General features: G+C 44.6%; 1 protein-coding gene across 1 annotated transcript; it reads left to right on the forward strand.

Moving 5' to 3' along the window:
- Nucleotides 1-44: 44 nt before the first annotated feature.
- Nucleotides 45-25,914, forward strand: dicer1 (dicer 1, ribonuclease type III). The gene is made up of 30 exons (XM_061062549.1): nucleotides 45-199; nucleotides 2,343-2,391; nucleotides 2,649-2,759; nucleotides 4,909-5,109; nucleotides 5,253-5,415; nucleotides 5,542-5,672; nucleotides 6,427-6,561; nucleotides 6,677-6,837; nucleotides 6,982-7,150; nucleotides 7,878-8,350; nucleotides 8,460-8,592; nucleotides 8,964-9,206; nucleotides 9,303-9,457; nucleotides 9,544-9,676; nucleotides 10,449-10,524; nucleotides 10,609-10,748; nucleotides 10,873-11,052; nucleotides 11,156-11,369; nucleotides 11,457-11,610; nucleotides 12,027-12,209; nucleotides 12,405-12,510; nucleotides 12,621-12,796; nucleotides 13,081-13,843; nucleotides 14,028-14,180; nucleotides 16,259-16,912; nucleotides 17,828-18,080; nucleotides 18,507-18,775; nucleotides 20,075-20,237; nucleotides 21,029-21,104; nucleotides 21,371-25,914. Exons 4-30 carry the CDS (start codon nucleotides 4,996-4,998, stop codon nucleotides 21,534-21,536), a joined length of 5,736 nt encoding a protein of 1,911 aa, XP_060918532.1. The 5' UTR covers nucleotides 45-199; nucleotides 2,343-2,391; nucleotides 2,649-2,759; nucleotides 4,909-4,995; the 3' UTR covers nucleotides 21,537-25,914.

Genomic DNA, 25,914 nt, shown 5'->3' on the forward strand with positions numbered 1-25,914 from the left:
GTGAGTGTGGCGTTACGTGAGTGTGGCGTACAGTTACGTAGTTTACGTAGCTCTGTGCGTAGCAGCAGAGGCCCGTCGGAGAGGAAGTGGTCCCACCGTGGACGAATAGCCACCAAATCTAGACAACATTAGTGAATGGCAACGAGGAGAGAACACAGGTCATTTTAAGCGACACGGTCAATAGAGAAACGCACAACAGGTGAGATTATTTACAGAATTACATGACTGATATTTTCTAGTGTATCGTAACTCTGCTGAACGTGCTGGCCGTGCTAGCTATCGGCTAACATAGCTAGCATGCTACAGGCTAGCTCAGCACTGACATGGTGGCTGTCTAGACGTTGTGTGGCAATACACGATGTGTGATTTGTGTGAAGCCATGTTTCTCTTTATAATTAACTCAGATGAGCTCCAGGTTAGCCTCCACATCAGCCTGGTGAACACCTGGTGAACACCTGGTCCTAGACAGGCGCGATGCTAACAGGTGAAGTTACCCTGTTGAATATGCGAGAGGGTCTGCCACTCTTTCCCCCTTTTATATTAGATTTTAAAAAGCAATCAGAGGCAATGTGGCTACTTAATGTTTGCAAATTAAATCATTACAGCTGAGCTAATTGGACGTGAATCATCTAATTTTTCCACATGACTAAGCTTCTGTGTTCTGCTAAGCTAACGTCACGGTTCAGAAACAGATAATGAGGCCAAAGACCTTGAGAGGTTTTGATTAATTGTTAATCAGACACCTCCAGACGTTTGATTAAGATGCGTTATTGTTAATGTTTTATTGTATGGTTGTCAATGAAAGCTTGGCAGGGATGAAGCTGCTAACCTGCTAAGGAGCTAATGCTACCCAGTCAGCATGGTCTCTGGCAGCAGGTTTAACCTCATCATGAGCTGAAGGATTTTACTTTACCAAGCAAGATGATGATGTAGGAATGACAGATGCCTGTGTGTTTTGAACTGGCTGCTGAAGAGAGTGGGTGTGAAATGTCACACTGCCCTGAGGTCAAAGAGTTAATGAGTCTCACTAACTACTGGATGTGATGCAGTGATCATTGTGGCTAAAGCTCTGAACATTGTGTTCTGCACAGACACACTCTCTCCTCTCTGTCAGACAGGCTGCAGGACTGTGGGACAATGGCACATGTGTTGGCCTGTCACTGTGAGCTCACGAGTGGGGCACATTTCAAGCTGAGTAAAAATGGATCGCAGCATCTTTACAATGAATCCATTAAACTGCACACTGTCTCAATGGATCAAATGAGTTTGCAATGTTTCAGTTTATTTGAGCAATTTATAAAGTGTGCAGCAGTTTACCTGCAATTATTGAAAAACAAGAAATTCCCAATATTGTTGCTGTTGTACCGATATCATTTCTGGTTTTACTAGTATTAAAATTCTAAATATCATGACGGCACTAAAGTGTTGCCAATGTTTTTGTGTTATTTTTTTTGTGAGTAGAGCATCTTCTACAATTCTACAATTCACTTAGCAGACGCTTTTATCCGAAGCGACGTACATCAGAGAGTAAGAACAACACAAGCAAGGATCTAGAAAAAAAGGGAACAATGTCAGTAAGAGCAAACGATCAGACAAAAACCATCGTCACTACCATCGTCATTACCAATAATATCGAGACCATCATCATTAAGTTAGTAGGTATATGTGGAATCTTCAGTATTTTCCATCCTGTGATTTGAGTGGATCATCACGGTGTCTCTCTGCAACTCTTGGCAGCTTTTGGTTAAAATTAAATCTGAAGATGTGCAGTGTATTAAAGCTTTGTTACCTTTTGATGCTATCGATTCTTAAAATAAAGGAGATAGTCAAGTGTTTTTAAAACGCATGCTATCACAAAGTATCGACAACCTTATTTCTTACTGCTAAATATTTCTGTAACTCTTCCTGTACCCAACACGGTCACATAATAGGCTCAGTATGCAAAGACTTCAGCTCTACATTTCTAAACAGGAAGTGACTTTGTTGTCTAATCTTTGCAAGAGATGAAAAAAATCACATCCAGGCCAACTGATAAGCTCTCATGCATATTATCTGTTTGGTAAGTCATCCAGGGAGCAACATACCGCTCGAGCACAAGGACTGATATCCGTCCTGTTACGCTGTTTTTTGAATTACTAGCAAATGTGATCTGCTGAATTATTGTAAAGACTTGTTGCAGTGTTTTCTGCATCAACGTCACTGCTGATACGTCGGTCTTCAGTGGAGTCTTGTGATCTTGAACGCTCTGGGGATGGAGGCGCCCAGCTTCTCTCTGCTCACCTTCATGAGCACCTGGCACCCAGCAGAACCTCACCTTCTCTTTTCACTCTCTGTGTTTGCAGAACTGCAGGCCTCAGTGAAAATCCCAGCCACTTTCCATTTGTGCAAAAGGTGAGAGCTTTGACTTTGTAGCATAGCAGTGCTGTAATAGTTTATAAGTTGTCTCTGTGAAGGCCAAACTTGATTGAATGCTTCCTCCACATGTTGTAGTCAGTGTGATTATAAAAACATTCTGATGTAGGCTCTAATTTCAATATGATTCATCCGCCTTAATCCACCATGTCTCACTTCTTTCTACAGTAAAGATAACGCTCTGATTGTGGCCTTTGTCTGAATTACATGATGTTTTTTTCCTCTTGTTTTGTCAGGCGTCTTTCTGCCTAAATGAGGGGAAGCATCAGGTGTTGATAAAGAGAAGATTTATCATGAAGCCCAGATTAAGTTTTGTCTACATATCCAGAAAGTCTCACTTATTACCTGTAAGTATATTAATGCCTAAGACTCTTAACTTCATTCATTCTCTTTAAGCACATCTCGCCTCGAGTTCTGAAAAGCTCAGTTAGCTCTTCTCTTACATTAAGGGCGCACTCACACGAGGCCCAGTTACTCCGCAGTCTGCACTGTGCTGAAGCATGATTGTCTCTCCCCCCCCTCAGTCCCTCGCTGACCTGCACTCACACTGCCGCTGAGCACCGTTAGCTCTTGTACATACATCATCACCATACCTGTAGTCCTCTGGGAGCACACTGGAACAGCACTCCTGGACTTTTTTCTCCTATTAAGGGAGGGAAATAGAATATTTGCAGTTTGCATAATCAGGTTCAAATTCATACCAGTGCTTCAAGATCTGATCATCCCTTAAGTGAAGCCCTATGTCATCCAAGAGAGATCATAAAGACAACAACAATAATCAATTTAAACACATTTAAGGGGGCTTGATTGATTCACAACGTCAGCTCATTTGCTGAGTAACATGGAAGAAAAGCACTTCCCGTAGCTGTCAAATAACGGCCATAGACTGTATGATGGCGGCTGCAGCACGGTGAAATTTCTCTGGTCTTTCAATGGACAACTACTCATAGAAACATGACTGCAGCTTTACTAGTTACCAGTTTTTGTGACTGATATTGAGTCGTTTTTGGTAAGTTACGACCCTCTTACACTCCTGGACTTCTCGATAATGCAAGACCTAATATCGATTATACGTTTGGTCCAGGTTGCATTCCCGTGATTGTGCTCGTGCATGAACACCTGTGCCCTGCTGAAGCACACCTCTTCCTTTGGTGCCAGAGCAGAGGGAGTGTAGCATGCCAAAGCCCAGTACAGACTAAAGAGCTCTCACTCTACTCAAATGAACTGGACTTAGGGCGTGAAACGTGCTTGGGCACGGTACGGATTACCTAGTGTGAGTGCGCCCTCAGATACATTCAAGATGGCAGCACAGATGGTCTCTGTGGTGTGTTGATGCCCATTGTTTTGGCTCTCTTCCATGACAGTCATTGTATGCATGTTATATGATGTGTTTTTATATCGTTATTGTTCACTATATTTCTGTTTTCATACCTTGACGCTATTCCTGTGTTGTCTATTTTGCACATGGTAAATTCCTTTTTTCTGATTCTGTCTTTAAAAATGAGTGGGCGAGATTCTTAGCTGCAGCTTGTTATCTGATTTAAACCCATAACATGACCAGAGGCCAGCCATGTGAAGCTTCTAGGAAAGTAATCGTTGTATTTCTGTCTTTGATGACCTCTGTAGCTTAGTCAGAGCACCTCAGTCCTGAAAGAGAGCTCCAAACTAACGCTTCATCTGCTCCAAACAAGCTGTGTTTAATGTTGTTTTAATGTTTAAGTTAGACATCAAACAAAGCGATTCATTGTAACGTATTGTTAGCTATAGAGCTGGGCAATATGACCTCAAATCAATATCACAATTAATTGAACATTTAAGCTCCATTACGATGAATGAGCGATTATTTTGTTTTAGTTTTTTGCCCTCATAGTTCACTGACGTGGTCTCTACTGTAAATATTAAACTATTAAAGCGGATATGTTTTCTAATGAAAGAGTTCATGACTAATGAACTATCTTCTGGTTATTTATTGAATATTTCAAACTGAAATCAAAGCATCACTTGAAATGGAAATGACAAATTTTAGTTTTTAAGTAGAAATGAACTTCTCTAAAACAGTAGAAGATAAATAACTTCTTGCAAACTGTTTTTCCGCAGTGTTTACATTTGACTTCTTTTTTTCCCCGTGTCGTCTTCCCTAAAGACAAAATGTGTTCAAACAACAAACATTTCTTCCATTCCGTCCAGATTGTGACTCTGCCCTGAAAATAATCGACATGGGCAAGATAACGTTGGTTAGAGGTTCTGAATGTCGTTTTTTATTAATTTTCGTTAATTAATTTATTAATTTCCCAGCCCTAGTTAGCTACCAAACTTGTTAACTGATTAAACCAGGCTGTCCCAGGCTTTGCATTGTGACGTCCAACTCCCTTTTCAATGCTGCAGGTTGCTGCTTGTGTTTGATTTGTGGTTTTCACCTCTCTGCGTGGAGACAAACTGTAGTTTCTGATGTCTTCACACCATCCAGTCAACATCTTCTCTCTTCTTTACCTCCAGTGAACTGGTGACAGGAGAGGATGATGATATGAGATAAAGTGGACGACTGGAGGAGCCCAGTCCCCTCACCTCCACCTCTTTTGAAGAATGGCAGGCCTACAGCTTGTCACCCCTGCCACTTCACCCATGGGGCCTTTCTTTGGTCTGCCGTGGCAGCAGGAGGCGATCCACGATAACATCTATACACCTAGGAAATATCAGGTGACGGTGTTTACCAGCTGCTTCATGTGTTGTGTATAACACACAGGCTGTTCTCATGGAAAGGTCGTTTGTGATTGTTTGGTTTTTATTTGTGACGCCATCCTCGTCCACTCAGTGACCGTGATCTGACCCTCCCTCCACAGGTAGAACTTCTTGAAGCAGCTCTTGAACATAATACTATCGTCTGCTTGAATACTGGCTCAGGGAAGACCTTTATTGCAGTACTTCTAACGAAAGAGCTCTCCCACCAAATCCGGGGACGCTACCAAGAAAATGCGAAGAGGACAGTTTTTCTGGTGAACTCAGGTACCTGCAGAGCTTTAGTTGTGCCACAGGAACAGCTTTCATTGTTTTCAAATATCATTGTTTATGTTAAGCTGCATGGATTGATTTAACTTCCTTTTTTTTTTCTCTCTGTTCCACGTGGTCCAGCTCTGTCTGTAGTTCAGCAGGCAGCCGCAGTCCGGACTCACTCAGACCTCCAGGTGGGAGAGTACACAGATTTAGAGGAGACCTCATCATGGACTGACCAACAGTGGAGTCAGGAGATAATCGAGAATCAGGTGAGCTGATCCATCTCGTAACCTTTTTTCCTCATCTTTCTTCATAAGTTACTCAAGCTTCATACACGAGTCTGCAGTTTTAAGACTAAACCTCAGGGTGGAGCTGGTTTTAATCAATGTAACTTAGCTCTCTTAGCTTTGCCACGTCACCTGATGTGATAACTGAAAGGAGGGTGAAACTTTGTAAAAAAGTACCGCAGATGAAGACCCCCGCCCGATCGCCGCCCCTTGTGTCATTCTTTGGGAAACACTGGTCCCCGTACCTTATATTCTTATGCATGAGTTCCACATACACTCATAGTCAGACATGCAAGCACACACAGCGCTGTCTTACTCTGCTCGATACAGTCTTTGCCTCTGTTACTACCTCTGTAGCCGGTAGATTAGAGGATTAGTTTGTCCCCCCCATTATGTCTCTGCAACATTCATAATGAAGGCAAAATGTCACAGGGGCGTAAATATCAAGCTATGAAATGGCAGTGTAAATGGGGCTATTGTGATCACTGACTTACACATGAAAGAATTAAATTCCACATTAACATCTTGCATAAATTCCAGTTAAGTTTTTGACCACCCCAGTTCCTCCAACAACTACATTTTACTGACTACTTGAGATCCGTCTGCTTTACTGATTCAAAGCAGCAGCCCTTGTTAGGAGCTCCTTCATCATCAGGGTCATGTGATGCTGAATCAAGCCGTCCTCTGTGATGAGAATAACGCTCTCCCTTGTCATCCTTGACGTTCTCTCGCGCAGGTGTTGGTCATGACGTGCCACATGTTCCTGCACGTTCTGAGGAATAAAATCTTACAGTTATCTAAAATCAACCTGGTGGTTTTCGATGACTGTCACCTGGCCATCACAGACCACCCCTACTGTGACATCATGAAGGTGAGAGTGTGGAGGATGCATGAACAGATGAACAGATGTCTGAGTGAACTGTAAATGACGCCTGTTCTCTCCTCTGTGTGTGTGTGTGTGTGTGTGTGTGTGTGTGTGTGTGTAGCTATTTGAGGGCTGCTCAGGGAGCTCTCGTATCCTGGGCCTGACAGCTTCTATTCTGAACGGGAAGTGTGACCCGTCAGAACTGGAGCACAAGATCCAGAACCTGGAGACGATCCTGAAGAGCAACGCGGAAACTGCCACTGACCTCGTGGTCCTGGACAGGTAATACAAGCTTTCATTTACGGCCTGGACCAGAGCTGAAGTCATATTTCTTTACGTAAATGAGGCCTCGCTTCGTTCAGTTACAGCTAAACTTGGTCCCTGATCAATCTGTTTAAAGCACCTGTGCACTGTGTGATATTTCAGGTACGCCTCTCAGCCCAGAGAGGTGGTTCTGGACTGTGGTCCCTACATGGACAAGAGTGGCCTCTCCTCCAGGCTGCAGGAGGAACTCGATGATGCTCTTCACTTCCTGAACGACTGCAACGTACCTGTTGCCAGAGAGGATCGCGACCCCACGTTCATCTCTAAACAGGTTAGTAAAAAGTGAGGAATTCTGGGAGTGGGTTTTTGTTTGTTTGTGCAGAACAGTGAAACTGGGCAGTGTGTGTACTATGGTCATTACTCAGGACCGTTTTATTTTTTTATTTTTATCATACCAAATGTAAAACTGAACATCCCTTAGATTCAGGCTCAACTTCCTGGTCAACAGGATAGACCTTGACCAGCGACATCTGGGGTCTAAAGATAATATCAATTACATTGTTCTGACAATAACGATTTTCAGCTTTAAGGCGCTTTTATTAGAGGTGGGACTGAAGATCTACGGCAATATGTCATTGTCCTGAAGTGATCGCATCCCATTTGCCAGATTTTGGATATTATCATGCAAAAAAAATACAGCCCTCTAGAATTAACTCATCGTGTTACCACTTCATTTCTACTTCCTGTGGTGATTTTTACACAAATGAGGGTATCTTGACCGGCAGCAAATTGGCCAAAGAGTAAGATGAAGAGCAGTGAAGAGATGAAGTGTTGAAACAGATCCTGCACTCAACTTTTTAAGGGGCATTTCATATTCTTCACCTGATGCATTATGATATCATCGTCTTGCAGTATAAAAATTATAGCATAATTGCTGTTTTCTATTACTGTTATCGTTGGCCATGCATCACCTATCATATCGTACTGTATCATATCCTATAGTTAATAATGAGCTCTGCTAAAGCCACTCTTCACACTGTCCCCTCTGTCCTGTCCAGGTCCTGAGTGACTGCCGGGCCGTGCTGATGGTGCTGGGACCCTGGTGTGCAGACAAGGCGGCGGGCATCATGGTGCGGGAGCTCCAGAAGTACATCAAACACGAACAGGAGGAGCTGAGCCGAAAGTTTCTACTCTTCACCGACACCATCCTGCGCAAAGTGCACGCGCTCTGCGAGGAGCACTTCTCCCCCGCCTCGCTCGACCTCAAGTTCGTCACCCCCAAAGTCCTCCGGCTGCTCGAGATCCTGCATGAGTACAAGCCCTTCGAGCGGCAGCAGTTTGAAAGCGTGGAGTGGTACAACAACCGCAACCAGGACAACTACGTGTCCTGGAGCGACTCGGAGGATGAAGACGAGGACGAGGAGGTGGAGGTCAAAGAGAGGCCTGAAGCCAACTTCCCCTCGCCATTTACAAACATCCTGTGTGGGATCATCTTTGTTGAGAGGAGATACACCGCTGTGGTCCTCAACCGGTACGCCTCTGATCTTTTATTGTATTCTCTGAACTGCTACACTGCTAGTTGTTCTGACATCCATGTTGATCTTTTATAAACTTTCTGTGGTTTGGTGTGTTTTGGTCAGTCTGATCAAAGAGGCGGGGAAACAGGACCCGGAGCTTGCTTACATCAGCAGCAACTTCATCACCGGCCACAGCATCGGCAAGAACCAGCCGAGGAACAAACAGATGGAGGTGGAGTTCAGAAAACAAGAAGAGGTAAGATATCTGACTCGATATGTTAATGATACGTTTTTTATTTTTTAACATTTATTTTGGGGATTTTTATGCCACAATTGTACAGGCCAGTGGATAGAGTCAGAACGTGATCGTGAAGCGTGCTTAGTTTACAAGACAATGCTGATTGATAACTTTTGTTGATGTGGGTGTGATTCAGTTTGCATAAATAAATGACCAGGGTCCCCTCTGACCATGATAAGAACATTGGGAAGGCTTTAAAATTGTGGGGATCCTTTGTAAAAACCCTATTGTCCTATATGATGTCAATTTTATACTCTAAGGAAATCATTTAATTTCATCAGAGTTCTGAAGTGGCGCTTAATTTGCCCTTTTTTGTTGTCGTCTTACAGGTTCTCCGTAAATTCCGCGCTCATGAAACCAACCTGCTGATCGCCACCAGCATCGTGGAGGAAGGCGTGGATATCCCAAAGTGTAACCTCGTGGTGCGGTTCGACCTGCCCACAGAGTACAGGTCCTACGTCCAGTCCAAAGGCCGGGCTCGAGCCCCCGTCTCCAACTACATCATGCTGGCTGACAGTGAGAGGACCAAATCCTTCGAGGACGATCTCACCACCTACAAGGCCATAGAGAAGGTGACTGTTTCCCCGTGTCTCGTTTGATTCAGGTTATATTTTCTTATTTGGATGACAGGAGAGATTTAGGTAGTAACGATGATGTCATGCTTTTAGATCTTAAGGAACAAATGCTCCAAGTCGGTGGAGGTGAGCGAGTTTGAGGTGGAGCAGGTTCTAGACGATGACAACATCCTCCCTCCCTACGTGCTGCGATCTGAGGATGGAGGTCCGCGGGTCACCATCAACACAGCCATCGGACACATCAACAGGTGAGTGAAGCATCTGCAAAGTTAGTGAACCAATCACAGCTCTGGGGTAGCCTTTTTTAAGCATTGTTTTATTCTCTGGTGCTCAGGTATTGTGCTCGGCTGCCCAGTGACCCGTTCACACACTTGGCTCCCAAATGTCGAACAGCGGAGACGCAGAACGGACGCTTCCAGTCCACGCTCTACCTGCCCATCAACTCGCCCCTCAGAGTTCCTATCAAGGTGAGGAAGAACATCTACAGTTGAATAATTTTGATGGTTGCATCCAGAATGAGTTGTTTCCCTAATTTGCAAATTTGCAAATTTCATTCGTCCACACAAGCAGGTTTTTCTTTTTTTAAAACACAGCTTTATTTCCCTGTATTATGACTTCATTTCCACACAAACTGTTTGCTCAGGCGTACCAGTAATCCAATCAACTAAGATTTCATTTTAAAATCAGCATTCTAAACAACCATGATTTGTATCCATAAGTCAGTGTGGGCGCTTGATGTGAACTCAGTCAAATTTTTGTGTATTAAAGAGGACATATTATCCCCCTTTTCTACCTTTTCAAACAGTCCCCTGTGGTCTAAATGAAACATCTGTGCTGTGCTTTGGTCAAAATATAACATGAATCAAGCACCAGAGGAGGTTTGTAACCCTGTATAAACCAGCTCTCTCAGAACGCTCCGTTTTGGTGTGTGTGTCTCTTTAAATGCAATGAGTTACCGAAATATATGTTCAGAAACACTGAACAAGTGGATTTTTCAGAATATGTCTCATTTAAACAAAAATATAGAAGTGTGAATGTAGGTTTTGAATGTTTGTCTCCAAAAATCTATTAATTTCTACCTCGTTATAGAGTCCCACTTTATTTTAAAGTATTTGAGAAATAAACTCTATGCATGTGGACTTGGTATAACTTATATGATTCTACTGAAACGGTTATTGTTTTAATCCCCTCCCAGAATGATATAACAACTTCATTGATTTATTTCTTGTGTCTTCACAGGGTCCCATCATGAACTGTGCCAGACTGGCAGAGAAAGCTGTTGCACTACTATGCTGTGAGAAACTCCACAAAACAGGTAAAACCAGAGCAGATATTGTTACAGAATCACGATTCAGAAGAGACAAAGATGTAAAACTGTGATGTAAAATCTCACGTGCAGGTGAGCTGGATGATCACCTGATGCCGGTGGGAAAGGAGACGGTGAAGTACGAGGAGGAGCTGGACCTTCACGATGAAGAGGAGACCAGCGTACCAGGCCGGCCAGGATCCACCAAGAGGAGGCAGTGCTACCCTAAAGCCGTAAGAGAACTGATCAGCTATTCATCTGGGGATCCTGTCCTCTTCAAATGTTTTGTTTCGTCCACAACCAAAAGAGAAATCAGATTTGCAGCTCAACTTCCCTCCCCCTGTTTGTCCTCTGTAGATACCAGAGTGTTTGCGGGACAGTTACGCTGTCCCAGAACAGACGTACTACCTTTATGTGATTGGGATGGTCCTCACCACACCTCTCCCTGATGAGCTCAACTTCCGCAGGAGGAAGCTGTACCCACCTGAGGACACCACCAGGTGCTTCGGCATCCTGACTGCCAAACCCATACCTCGAGTAAGTCCCCTGCTTAAAGTTTTAAATCGTTGTCTTTGTTTGTTTGACAAAAAGATGTCGTCCCTTTACTTGTCCTTGAAGGTTTCTGATGATCTTTTTTCAGATCCCACATTTCCCTGTGTACACTCGCTCGGGTGAGGTGACCATCTCCATCGAGCTGCAGAAGTCCGGCTTCTCTCTCACCACCGCCCAGCTTGACCTCATCACCCGCCTGCACCAGTACATCTTCTCTCACATCCTCCGCCTGGAGAAACCTGCACTGGAGTTCAAGCCCACGCTGGCTGACTCGGCGTACTGCGTTCTACCTCTGAATGTTGGTGAGTAGAGTCTCTCTCAGTGAGGCCATGGTGGGTTACATCTCCAGACGTGTGCTGACCTTTACTGGTTTTATTGGCTCTCTTCAGTTGGGGACACCGACACGCTCGATATGGACTTTACGTTCATGGAGGACATTGAGAAGTCTGAGGCCCGCACTGGCATTCCTACCACTCAGTACACCAAGCAGAACCCCTTCACCTTCAAGCTCGAGGACTACCAGGATGCTGTCATCATTCCAAGGTACAGCTGCACCAAGAACAGAAACAATACCATTACTGAGAAATAATAAAATGCTTTACCAATATAGCACATTACGATCTTACAATCACACAAAGAAAGACAAGAAAACTTGTAGTTGTAGGCAAATTACAACAGCTGCTAATACCGTGCGGTACAGGCAGGCGATCAATTCAGACATCTTGATCTTCCTCTTTGCTGCAGACTAACTTCATATCTTAAAGGTCTGGTCATCATTTTGACCTCAAGAAATAAACATCAGGGTGTCATCAGCGTACGAGGAAATCAGGCTACGTTCTCTGATAATACTCGACAGGAGGAAACATTTTTTTTTAAAAACTTCTGGAGAGGCTAATAAAGTTCTCAAAGTGGTAAAATCTTGGGCTGCATGCTGACCCCTCACACGGCTTCTCTCTCAGGTATCGTAACTTCGACCAGCCTCATCGCTTCTACGTCGCTGACGTGTACACAGACCTGACGCCGCTCAGCAAGTTCCCTTCACCGGAGTACGAGACGTTTGCAGAGTACTACAAAACCAAGTACAACCTGGACCTGTCCAACCTGAACCAGCCCCTCCTGGACGTGGACCACACCTCCTCCAGGTCAGCACCACTGGCTTTTATTTTACTTTTTATTTATCCAATTAAACTAAAACAAGTCTGACCCATGTGTCATTCTGATATAGTGTTTTCAAGTCTCCGGTGATTTCCATCTCTATCTGCACGGTGATTGTCAGGAGCAACAAGTCACTTTGTAACACAGGTGTGAAGTTGATTCTCATATTCTCGCCCTCCTAGACTGAACCTGTTAACTCCTCGGCACCTGAACCAGAAGGGGAAAGCCCTGCCGCTCAGCAGTGCAGAGAAGAGGAAGGCCAAGTGGGAGAGTCTGCAGAACAAACAGGTAACGGCTGCTCCTGTTGTGGCTCCTCTTTTAACGAGTTTCAGCCTTTCGGACCTCACACACATCCTGTGATAAGACAGTCCTGGTCTAAGTATGTTGTGTGTTTTCAGATCCTGGTTCCAGAGCTGTGTGCCATCCACCCGATCCCGGCCTCCCTGTGGAGGAAAGCTGTGTGTCTGCCCAGCATCCTCTACCGCCTCCACTGCCTCCTGACCGCCGAGGAACTCCGAGCTCAGACAGCGAGTGAAGCTGGAGTTGGAGCCCAGACCCTCCCCCCTGACTTCAGGTCCTTATAACAGCCACTACACAAAACACATGAGTTCAGTATTTAATGAAAATGATCCACTTTAAGGTATTCAATATCCTGAATCATCTTTACCCTGCACCATTACACTATACTTAAACACGTCAGGTGCTCCAACAAAATCAGGTGATTCATACATAGTTGGAGTAAGTTAAGTTTGAAGTAGACAAAAAAAAAACAGAGAATATAGGACACCTGCTAAATCTGTAGGAAGCAATAAAGGGATTTACATCCTAATGTGAAGCTGGTTTGTTCTTTTGATGCAGATATCCAAACCTGGACTTTGGCTGGAAGAGATCCATCAACAGCAAAACCTTCATCACCTGCTCTGATTCCTGCGATGAGGATGCTGAGGATGGTGAGGATGGTGAGGAGGATCACTGTACGCACCAAGAGACTGAAACCGCTGACCCTGACCCCCTCACACATCCCAGCAGCCTCCACTCTTCCCCCTCGAAGTCCAGAGACCCCCCCTGCACCAGGAACCTAACCAACGGCACTGCCCAGGTCGCCAACTGTGACGACGACGGCCACCAACACGAGCACCTTCACCAACATGACAATTGCCAATGCTCGCAGCCCGACCCCCCCGGGCTGCAGAGCCCCGAATCAATACAAACCACTACCTCAGTTTCTGTGCAGCCCTCTCCCAGCGTGAAGAAGCCCAGCTCCAGTCCTCCGCAGCCCAGTGATGAATGTACAGCAGGGAGGACCTCAGACCACAAAAATCAAGCTACCTCAGTCAGCAGCCGAGAAGCTACGGGTCCCCACACTCACACAGCACCTTCCCCTGACCTCCCCACTGTCCCCCAGCACAGAGCCGAGGCGGGGGACTCCCCTAAAAGCCTGGGCCCAAACCCTGGCCTCATCCTGCAGGCCCTGACCCTATCCAACGCCAGTGACGGCTTCAACCTGGAGAGGCTGGAAATGCTCGGAGACTCTTTTCTCAAACATGCCATCACCACGTACCTGTTCTGTACCTACCCGGACGCTCACGAGGGACGACTCAGCTACATGAGGAGCAAAAAGGTGAGACAGAGTGGGGATTACTATGAAGGTGATACATTTTTATGTCATAAAAAGTTTTTCAGTCAGAAAGTTTTAATAGTTGGAAACCCTGAGTATTTTTACTAACTTTTCTGAGGCTACAGTTTGTAACCATGGCGACGTGTCCATGTTTCCTCTCATCATGTCTGCTTGCGTCCTCGTCCAGGTGAGTAACTGCAACCTGTACCGCCTGGGGAAGAAGAAGGGTCTCCCCAGCAGGATGGTGGTGTCCATCTTTGACCCCCCCGTCAACTGGCTGCCCCCTGGATACGTGGTCAACCAGGACAAGAGCATCCCCGATAAACCGGACTCAGAGGAGGTGAGTCAGCGGACTTCACACTTTATCATCTCTGCTGTGTGTGTGTGTGTGTGTGTGTGTGTTTGTGTGTGTGTGTGTGTGTGTGTGTGTGTGTGTGTGCACTCTGTTTGTACACCTGTAGAGTTTGGATCCTTTTTTATTATTAATATGATTGAAAAGAAGTTGAACTCCAGTTTAAGCTTAAAATTAAAATGAGCTGATCATTGTATTATGGTTAAAGATTGTTCTCAGTAATTCACGTTTGTCATAGAAGTTGTGAGTGTTGCTTTGTCGTCCAGCCACTAGAGGGCAGACTTCATCCTTGCCTTGTAGCTCTCCTTCTTAAATGACTTTAAGCTCTGCTCCAGGGTAGAAGAAGTAAATATTACACATGAAAGGAAATACATTTATAATTCTACCACTCTGAGATCAGATTTTTCTGCACTTTTAATAGAAAAACAGCTCAAAGTGAATACCAAATATATATAAAAAATACAAGTTTACAATGAATGAATTGAAGCTGGCGTGCTCACTGTGGGTCGGGATCCACAATGTGCTCTGTGGTCGGAATAAATTGTTGAAAAGAAAGCCAACAACGGAGCAGCTCGCCTCCTGGGAGTAGTAGAGGGGTCTCTGAGATGGTTCACAGTCCCTCTTGTGTTGGAGAGGTCGTAGAAGGAAAGAAAAGTGGAAGTGGCCTTCGTCAAAGCGTTGGATAGAAAATAGAAAGGTGCTTCTATGTTGTGTTGGCATGTGACATTTTCCCTCGGACCAACACGTCACAAACTGAGTCACATGGAGGCACCTACCCGTACGTCTGTCCCCGCACACCTGTCTTTACTTCCAACACCCTGAAGGAGGCCACCAGGCTGAAACATGTCAGCGTCTTTCTTTCCTTCCTACTTCGACCTCTCCCTCACAGGAGTGCCTGTGAACACATCTGAAGTACCTTAAGGTGAAAAATGATACAAATCCTCAATTATATTTACTGATGGGACTTTGAAGGTAACATTTAACACGTTGATTGTTTGATTCAGCTGTGCTCAGATTCAGACATGCTGAGAGGATTGTAAATGAAGTAGTAAGAGCCCTCTGCTGGACAAACTACATGTTGACATCAATTTTTAAAACCTCCTCACATATTTGTTCTGCTTTACATTTTTTGTTTGTTAAAGAAGAATTCATATCAGGGTATATGAGGAGAGAAAGCAGGCAGATACAGATTACAGGAGCATATTGGCCCACCAATCAGGTTTCAAGAAAAAGCGTTGTAATGAGTCGATTGTTGCAGTCGTTGAGGTTCAGATTTATGATCGTGTTTTAGACTCGGAGCAGACCACAGAGAGATGTTGGTTTTTTTGTAACTGCCTCGTTTGTAGATTGTGATTGATTTGAAATGTCTTTGTTTCTGCAAACAAGTGAGCTTGTTTTCACAGCTTTTGTTTTACAGCTTCATTTTTTATTATAAGAACCATTTGTCCAAACCACAAGTAAAGAGCGAAAACCTCTCTGTTGTGTGTAAAGGGAGGAGATGCCAAACCAAAGCCGTGACTCAAGGAGAAGTCGCAATCTGCTGCAGTTTAACTCATCCTTTAAACCACATTCAGGGAATTCATGTTTGAAACCATGAATCATTTTCATTTTGACACAAAATTATTACAAAAAATTGTCAATTCTGGTCGACTTTTATGTAGAAGTTTTTTTTTCTTGAACGAGTATAAACATGTATGAGGCTCCGGGTTCAAACCCCGGCGTCAGTAGCTCAGTCTGCAGGGACTTGGGTTTGGAACCAGAGGGTTTGCCGGTTCAAGTCCTGGTGCGGACCAAGTCTGGAAAATGGTCTGATAGCTGCAGAGGTGCCAGTTCACTTACTGAGCACTGCTGAGGTGCCTTTGAGCAAGGCACTGACCCCCCCCCCACTCTGACATCTCTCCTTTAGTGCATGTCCACATGATCCTGTTTGCGCGCGTGTGCGTGTGTGTGTGTGTGGGGCATGCTCAACAACAGAGTGTAAAATTGAATTTCCCCACAGGATTAATAAAGTATTTCTTCTTCTTCTACTTGAACTCTTCCTCCTTTCTGTTTGTGTTCATATTCAGGCCAAAGAGGAGCTGCTGGCCAACGGGCGCTCTGGAAACGACTTCGATGAGGAAGACGAGGAGGAGGAGTTGGAGGAGGAGGAGGAGGTGGTGGAGGATGATGCTGAGCTGATGCTGAAGGACGAGCCGAAAGATGAAGTCAACATGGAGGACGATCTGGAGTACTACAAGGAGCACATCAAGTTCATCGACAACATGCTGCTGGGATCCGGTGCGTTTGGAAAGAAGATCTCTCTGAGCGGCTTCCCTCCCCCCCTCACCCCGGCCTCAGCCGCCTCCCCCCCCATGGAGTCTCCCTACGAGTGGAAGCCCCCCAAAAAGGCCCACCATCCCACCGCAGCCCACTTCCCCTCCGAGCCGGCGCCCAGCGCACCTTCTGCTGAGGAGTTCGACTACAGCTCGTGGGACGCCATGTGTTACCTGGACCCCAGTAAAGCCGGAGAAGAGGACGACTTCGTGGTCGGTTTCTGGAATCCGTCGGAGGAGAACTGCGGCGCCGAGCTCGGCAAGCAGTCCATCTCGTACGACCTGCACACGGAGCAGTGCATCGCCGACAAGAGCATCGCTGACTGTGTGGAGGCTCTGCTGGGCTGCTACCTGACCAGCTGTGGAGAGCGAGCCGCACAGATGTTCCTCTGCTCACTGGGCCTCAAGGTGAGTTTAGAAACATGCTGCAGGTAGATGCTACAGTGTATATCTCTCAGCTTTACGGCAAACTGGTCTTTGTTGAAGTTCTTAAAGGTGTCTTGCCTGTGGGTTCTGGACTGTGCATGATGGGTGTGAAAGTGGCTTCAGAAAATCAAAGACTACATTACATGTTACTGATAAATGATATCTCCATCCACCTGATTGGGCTTGTTGTTCAAACTTCACATACAGTAGATGGCCTCTTTAAGACCTCTTAACCCTAAAACCAGCAGTCTTCTCCCTCCAGAATCTGAATTTAGACCTAGGCTCCGTACATGCCACCCGGCTGATAATCCCTCCCCACAACCAAACCCCCTGAAACCAGATGGGCAGCGAGCCAGCACATCACCCGGGTCACTAAGTTGGCATCAACTTCCCAAGGTTTTGTAAAGTTAGGCCCACGACACCTTGGGAAGGCCTGACGAGTAGCCCCGGCTTTCCAGACCCAGTACCCAACCCCATGCTACCTAACACTGCCCATCATACTGACCCACAGAACTTCTTGGTGCCATCGCATCATTATGGCCAAACAAACAAAAACACAAAGATTGTTGTTACACAAAAGAAAAGACAAAGACAGAGAGAAAAGTCGGTAGGGAGATATGGGGAGAAGTCAGGTCAGGCTGAAGCTTTCTTCTCCCGCTGGATGGTACAAAATGCACTACCTCCTCCTAGTCTCTCTCTAAAGATGTTAGTGGACCGCAGAGTCCAGACCTGAAGAGCTGCCATGGCCCAGCATAGGAGGGTCAGCTCTTCAGGTCAGGACACGAAAGGAGAAGGACACTACAGTAAAAAAAAACAGTATGTTTCAGATGTTTGGAAAGGAATTCTCTGCTTGTTTTGGAGGATCAGAGTTGTTATTGTTGTTTCTGCTGACTCCAGGTGTTGCCGTTGGAAAGAGGGAACCTGACGGGAGCGGTGGTGCAGAGCCGCCACACAGCCATCGACCTGTGCTACGGCTGGCTGAAGATCCCGCCCCGCAGCCTGCTGGACCATCCGGACGCAGAGCGGACCCTCAACCACCTCATCTCGGGCTTCGAGAACTTTGAAAGCAAGATCAACTACACCTTTCAGAATAAGGCTTACCTGCTGCAGGCCTTCACCCACGCCTCCTACCATTACAACACCATCACAGGTCAGACTGAACACTGTGTGCTGTACGCTTCAGAAATACTAGTTTCATTTCAGTATACAACGGGGTTATGTGGATAAATGCAGCCAACTCATGCTGCATGAGGATTTGAGGCTTTATACTAATTCCTGCTCACCAGCATGTTCTCCTCTGCTCTTTGGTTGATCCTGTGAATAAGTCAAATAATATGTAGCATTGGTGTAAAGGCAAAACACTGTCATCATAGTGTTGGCTCTGTTACTTCTTCCGACTTCTTAGTGCATCATTTTACATCATGTCTAGCCTCCTGAGGTCCCACTTCCACGTCCGCCAGAGGAAACGTCCTGCTGTGAGGATTTTTTATGCCGGAATATTAGAGGGGCCGCCTGACTGATATTTTCTGGAAATAGAAGAAAGCGGCTAACGACTTGTTTGTTTGTCTCTCTTCAGATTGTTACCAGCGGCTGGAGTTCCTCGGTGATGCAATTCTAGACTACCTCATAACAAAGCACCTTTATGAAGACCCGCGGCAGCATTCCCCTGGCGTACTGACCGACCTGCGCTCAGCTCTCGTCAACAACACCATCTTTGCCTCCCTGGCTGTCAAGTACGACTACCACAAGTACTTCAAGGCGATCTCGCCCGAGCTGTTCCACGTCATCGACGACTTTGTGCAGTTTCAGCTGGAGAAGAATGAGATGCAGGGCATGGACTCTGAGGTGAGTCCTGCTTCTAGCCACAGACACGAGCAGCATCAGAACAACAAAAAGCCCTGCAAGAAGAAACCTAATCTGTGCAGCTGTAGATTCCCCCCCCCCCCAAAAAATAAAAATAAAAGTCTGCATTCAGAAAGATCTGCCTGCATAACACGACTGTCAGCTTTATGAATCTGTTTCATATTCCAAAGATTTCAGCACTGAGGAGAAAATGCACTTGGATTTAATTTGCCTGGAAATGGTTATCTTGGTACCAGATCTCCTCTCAGAGGTACGCATGAGCCTTAGGCACATCAGGCACACAAAAAAAATAGCTGAAAGAAATAAAGAAATGTGCTGCAGTGACCTGGTATCGCTCCACGGCTCACTAATAATAAGAGGAACAACAACACGTTCAGATTGTACATGAATCGTCTGTGTTGCTGTTGGTGTTTTTAGAGGGGGTCTTCTGAGAAGACCAATCCTTGTGTTTCCATTTAAGTTTAATTTTAAGTTTGTGTTTTAAACAAAGCCCATTTTGTCCAGGACTGGTTTGTATTGAACTATCGGAATTATTCAGGGCTGATTATTCAAAATAAAAGAATCAGAATCTGGTTTATTGAGGAGGTTAACAAATACAAAGGATGAGAAAAGAACCATCACTCTAAAAAAGTTAATTGTCTAATTCATCATACAGATTTTTAAAACAAGGCAAGTCATCAAAAAGCTGGGTAACAACCCACACTATAACACCTCCTGCTCAGGTGCTCCTTAGTGTCTGGTATGTATTTAAGTAGCTGACTGTGCCGAGGACGACGCCCTGTAGAAGGTGGTTTGGGCCGCTATGTGTGGGTTGTTACCCGGCTTTTTGATGACTTGCCTTTTTTTTTTTTTTTTTTTTTTTCAATCTCTATGATGAATAAACTTTATACTTTTTTCAGAGCAGTGCCTTGGCTTTTTTCATCTTTTTGAATTTTCTGTGTTTCCCACCAAAGAACACCTTCACCATACTTAGTTTGAACCTGCGAGCACTCGTTTTTTTTCTAACAATGGATTTGACTTGGTGAGCAATAAACACAGAAGAAGTAGAAAAGATGAGATGACTGTTAAACAGCAGAACTACTCCCCACAAGGAACTGAAGAAGAGTAAGATCAAAAAATATACAACAAAAGCAACAAGGGATCTACTGATTAGGAATCCTTCAATCATTCAGCTTAAAATCTAGAAAAGTTGTTTTTTAAAGGCACCTCTACCACATGGTTAGAAATAAAAATGATGTTATTGAGTCATCAGCTCACAGCGTCGTGTGTTTCTGATTCCAGCTGCGTCGCTCTGAAGAAGACGAGGAGAAGGAGGAAGACATCGAGGTCCCGAAGGCCATGGGGGACATCTTTGAGTCTTTGGCTGGAGCCATCTACATGGACAGCAGGATGTCCCTGGAGACGGTGTGGCAGGTGTATTATCCAATGATGAGGCCACTCATAGGTGAGGAAGAGTCTGAGCGTATTTCTTTATTCATCACTGTTGAGCAGGTCATGAAGAGATGTCCATGATGCCACTTTGACTTTAAAGGTCATATTATCCTCTTTTCAACACATTTAAATACGTCTCAAAGCTCCACAAAACATGTCTGTAAAGTTTAAGTCGAGGTTGTAAAGGCGACCCAGGGGTAGACCCAGTTCTCACTGGAGGGGGTTATATATCTTGGAGCTGAAACACATTGCTGGGAAGGCAAATTGCTTAGCCTGCTGCCACTGTGACCCAGCCCTGTATGAGTGGAAGAGGGATGGATTTATTGTTCTAAATCCACTCTGATCCTGTATTTGATCATGTCTATAAACCCCTCTATTTCAGCCCTGCTCAGAACAGGCTGTTTCCGTGTCTGTACCTTTAAATATGTAAATGAGCTGTGTCTGACCACGCCCCCTCTCTGGAAGTGGATGTGGCTCTGGCTTTCTCGCTCCATGTCCTATTGTTTACTGTGAGAAGGCAGACTCAGAGGGCAGAACAAACACCTAGCTGTGGGAGTGTCACCCACCTGGGGGAGGGGTTACTGCCATTTGTGATGTTATGAAGGGAAAATCTCCAAACGGCCTGTTTGAGCACACATTTTCTGAAAAGTAGAGCAGGCAAAAGAAGGAGAGGATGGACTTTTCTCATAATTGGGGGGTTTGTAGACAGACTAGGGACACATATTAGTGTTAGAGAAACATGGTGAAGTTTATTTAGTTTAATATGTGACCTTTTAAAACCTTCTTTTCTTTGACCTCCTGCAGAGAAATTCTCTGCCAATGTGCCACGCTCTCCTGTGAGGGAGCTGCTGGAGATGGAACCAGAAACTGCCAAGTTCAGGTACGACATCATGACTTCTCATTACCTTAAAGACAGACGTCTATCTTCAAACTTAGTCACTATTAATCTTAGCGATGCAACAATAACAGGCCAGAGCAATCAATCCACACTTAACTGATAACTCTGTGTTGAGGCTCTAATTCCTGTCATGAATTTCATAGCTGTATTTTGGCTGCTGATGGCAATTTAAAGAAGCTCATTGGTTGTAAATGTCTGAATGATGAAATCCCTGTTTCTGAGTCTGATCCCCTGTTCTGTGTGGGCAGCCCCGCAGAGAGGACGTACGACGGGAAGGTCCGGGTGACGGTGGAGGTCGTCGGTAAGGGCAAGTTCAAAGGAGTGGGCCGCAGCTACCGGATCGCCAAGTCAGCGGCGGCGCGTCGAGCTCTGCGCAGCCTCAAAGCCAATCAACCTCAGGTCCAAAACAACTGAACTCAGCATAAGCACCTAAGCTATCGACGCTAACTGAGAGAAAGCAACACCGTCTTCCCGGACAACACGGCGTGACGCTCGCCCTGCCCTGCATCCTCAGCCGGGTGGGGGGGGGGGGGGACGCAGCAGGAGAAGCAGTCTGATCTCATCAGATATCGTACCTTTTTTCTTTTTCTTTTTTTAATCCCCCTTTTTTTTGCGCAAACACAATCTTTACTTTTCCCTCTCTGCTTTGTGTAATCACATGAGTGCTTTATTAACGTTTAGCAAAGTGTCTAAAAAAAAAAAAAAAAGGTCAGGTTGCAATGTCTAATCCTCACTGTTATGTTTTTTTTTTTTGTACCTGCGTGTCAGTGAGATGAGGCTTATGCTTATTGTGTAGTTTTTGGTTGTACATAGTTCAATCAAAGGTGTAAATCAAAGTATGTAGGAAGTTTAAAAAAACACAAAAAAAACGCTAAACTCCTCAGCCTGTGCACTAGTGCCAGTCGGTTTTACAGCGGATTTGAAAACGCTAACGGCAGACGTGGCTAACAGATACCACTGGAGCAAAAAAAAAAAAGAGAGAAAAAAACCCCTGGTGGCACCTCTGTCTGAAATCTGAAATCTGTCTTGAAATGGTATTCTTAATCATTTTTGCACTAATTCCATTAGGGTCTGTTACTTTGAGAATTGTGTGGTCACATTGACACCAAAATCATTTACGTAGCAAAGAATATAAATATATATATAAAAAAATCAAATACATGAACGATATCGTCGGCCTCCCGCTAAGGCCCGCCCCTCATATCCTGCAGAGACGAGAGGAATTTCAACATTCCCAGTTACTGTAATTTAAAACTCGTTTTTAAAAAAAAAAACCTGCACTCGAGGTCGCATGTTCCTGTAGCTTCTGTGTAAACCACGACAACTGGACGGCTTCTTTTAATGTTTCAACCTATGGATATATACTCTCTGAAGAGTGTGAGAGCAAGAGGACACGACGTGTGTGGCATTATCTGGATGATTTGGTTCAACATGTTTTGATACACGGCGGGGATTGGAAGTCGATTCTCGTGCGCTCAAACGTTCTTTCAGCCGAGCGAATCATCCAGTTTTGATATAAAACGAGAGGAAGACATATCACACCACACGTTGGATATATGCTGCAGACTTTTCTACAAAATTGGACACACAGAATCTTTTTCGAGTACATCGTCTTTGTGAAAAAAAGGCCGACTCACGTTTCCTCACATCCCCAACCTACCAAAGCTAGAGCAGATGTGACACTGAGGTTGAAGTCGAGTCCGATACGGATACCAGCCTTTTTCTTTTTTTTTATGGTTTCTGTTCCGACAAACTTTGCTTCTCGCTAAATGTATTTTATTTTTTGTTCTCATCATTATTAAGCCCTTTGTTCACGTGAATACCTCAGTTAATTGCATGCATTTTCGTTTTCTTTTTTTTGTTTGGTGCTATGTTTTTTTGTATTGAGCTTGAATTTCTCGTCTTTTTTTGCACTGTAACTATAATACCTCTTTTTATTTGACCTTTTTTTTTTTTTTTTTTTTCCAAATCTGTTTGATTTGGTTGTCCCGTTCGTTCGTCAAGCTGCGTCGTCTCCCCCCCCTCCCCCCTCATGCTTGAGGTTGACACTTTTTGGGGGGGAAGGAGGGGCAGGAAGTCTATTCTCTGCACAGAGGCATAACTTCTTTTTCTTTTTTTGTCTCCTCATCATTAGCTATGAGTGTCATCAGTGGAGATACTTTTTTAGATCTCCGGGTATAAACCAACAGGACTGAGGGATCAGAAGGGTCTGTGCTCGCAGACGTGGTCGGGTTGCACTCATCATTTCATCAGCGGTAGAGGGGAAAGACTCATGTCATAAAACTATGGACATATTTCAAGGGTTATTTTAGGAATTTCACTAAACCTGGGCCCTTAATTAAACAAAAGACTGAGAGGATGGACTTTTCTCATCATTGGGGGGTTTGTAAACAGACTAGAGAAACATGGTGAAGTGTATTTTGCATCATATGTGAACTTTAACTCTAAAGAAAAACAGCAACATCTAATTCAGTGATTGTCAACTGGTCTAGTCCGGGACCTACCACCAACTCCTCCAGGAAAAATCGCGACCCAAATTTTGGATGTTTTTTGACCAATCAGATTTATTTACTGAAAAACTGTGCAGATTGCACATATTTATTTTTGGGATTGTTCTGATTTGAATTACCTGCCAACCACTAAACCAGCTCTCCGATTTCTAATGTGTGTAAAATGCCATATTTTTTAAAACTGGTTCCTACCGATAACTAGCAAGAATAAAAACTGAGGAAAGTCTTTGTTTTTTTTCACATCAAAATCAGAAGTCAGTCTTCATGTAGTCCATCAGTCCTCAGTGTTTGACTGTAAAACAGAGTGCAATCTGTCATCACGTCTCGAGCATGTGGATCCTTCAATCTGAGCTGGTTAGATTTCTCTGTTAGAATCACACACCTCCCGACACCTCAGTCTGTAGTACACACACAGCCATGACACACTAATTATCTGTAAGTTCCCAGGGGAGGGGGGGGGTTACTAACAACGAATGTGAATCACTCATACAGTACCACGCTCACTCTGTTCGTCTGTGACTTTAATAAGGATCATAAATACACAACAACCTTTTCTTTTGATCTCCGAGGGAGGTGTGTGTGTGTGTGTACGGAAGGGACGGAGGACGGAGGGAGGGTCCTGTGTTTTTCAGAGCGGACTTTGTTGTTTCTCGACCTGGTGGATTTTAATTTAATTTTTCTTTCTTTTTTTGTACATGTAGCACAATTGAGCATTGCACTTGGGCGCCATACTTTACCTCATGTCAGAGTGTGAAAGGGAGTGAACGATGGAGGAAACAAAGACGAGTGTATATACGATGTTAAAGAGGACTCAACTTGTGGTTCAGGCTTTGCTGCTGCCGCTTCCATGCTGGTATTCAAACAATAAAGGAAGAGTGAAGGGCTGTGGGAGGAGACACGACACAGGCCTGTAAGTGATCTGTACAAATATCTGGACGTCTTGTTCTGTGGCGTCCTGCCTCAAACACGTCCATCGACTCTCTGCCTGACTTCTTTAGAGTCACTGATGCTTCATCCCACCGAGTCGCTCCTTTTGTTCAGAGCTGTGTCAGTCTGAAGTCAAACCTCCCAGCGCGCTTTACCAGAGCTTAAAGGAAACATCCACTCAAACATGTTTCTGTACTGTTGGACAAACAAACCAGTCCATACAACTGTCTGTCACCTTTCACCCCCACGATTTAAACGACCTGTAAGAATTGACAAATTAGCATTTTAGACGTCGTGTTAGAAGATGTCGAAGGGGGAAGGAATAAATCCCAATAAGAAACGAAATAGGGAAAAAAATTAAACCATAAAAGTTTTGATATAAAAGTTGATCTTTTCCCGCCTTTTAGCAGCCGGGTGTCGGAGTTTTGTTTGAATCATCTGAACAAATTAACTGAATCAGCAATCCGCCGCTCACTGAAAGCTACTTTTCTGTCATTTTATTCAGTGTGCTGCAGGTTATTGATTTATTTTTCTTTGTATGTTCCTGCAGAGCGCTACCTGAGAACGTATGTTGGCTGTGCCTGGACCACCCGGTTGGTCTTTTAAATGAACTGCCATTCCTTTAGACCACCTCAGCTGCATCTCTGTTGTCCACAGTGAGGTCAAGAAGGGTTTAAAAAAAAATTGGGAAATTGGCTTCAACTGCTGCCAATCTAATTCTAATCTCCTAGTCTTCTTTGTATCTTAACAAGTAAAGATGTAGCTGCTCTAGTCTTAAAATATTTTTTGGTTAAAATGACACAAACAGTTTTAGAATTGCTCCTTAAAAAAAAAAACCGTGGTAGTAGTGGGGAAAAGAAACACCAGCAGCAGCAAGACGGTCGTTGTTGATTGTTAGCATGTTTTCCAGCAGTGCGGGTGTCTGAATGTGGATCTTCTCCTTTGAGCTCTGGTGTAAAGTCGTGGTCAGTGTGAACAGAGGGTTGTATTTCCTCTGTGAAACGATGACTCTTTGTTTTGGGCAGCATGAAGTCTGTCTCCTAAATCCAGCACAGAGCCTGACAGCAGGCGAACACCAGCAGAGCGGAGCTGAACGTGTCCAGTGATGGACTGATGATGTCAGTGTGGTGAATTATGGGCCATCACGACCTGCAGCCAGAGTGTAAGGGACGGTGGAAGAGAAACTCCTCAATCATACTGTAATACCGAGCTGCAGTGGTTTGCGGTCTGCACCTTATGGATCACAGAAACCTTTAATTTTGTTTGTTTGGATTTTTTTTTTCTTTTTTTTTTCTTCTTTTTTTTTATAATTGTAGCCCAGTATATCTACAATAAAGTAATGGTATGGTCATTCA

Source organism: Labrus mixtus, chromosome 18 (assembly GCF_963584025.1).
Source record: "Labrus mixtus chromosome 18, fLabMix1.1, whole genome shotgun sequence".
Taxonomy (NCBI): Eukaryota; Metazoa; Chordata; class Actinopteri; order Labriformes; family Labridae; genus Labrus; species Labrus mixtus.

What these genes read in the sequence shown, in the direction of transcription:
- dicer1 (XM_061062549.1), top strand. Translation starts at nt 4,996, where the DNA reads ATGGCAGGCCTACAGCTTGTCACCCCTGCCACTTCACCCATGGGGCCT. An exon ending in ATACACCTAGGAAATATCAG is followed by an intron (nt 5,110 to 5,252) that starts GTGACGGTGTTT and finishes CTCCCTCCACAG; the next exon opens with GTAGAACTTCTTGAAGCAGC. An exon ending in CCACGTTCATCTCTAAACAG is followed by an intron (nt 7,151 to 7,877) that starts GTTAGTAAAAAG and finishes TGTCCTGTCCAG; the next exon opens with GTCCTGAGTGACTGCCGGGC.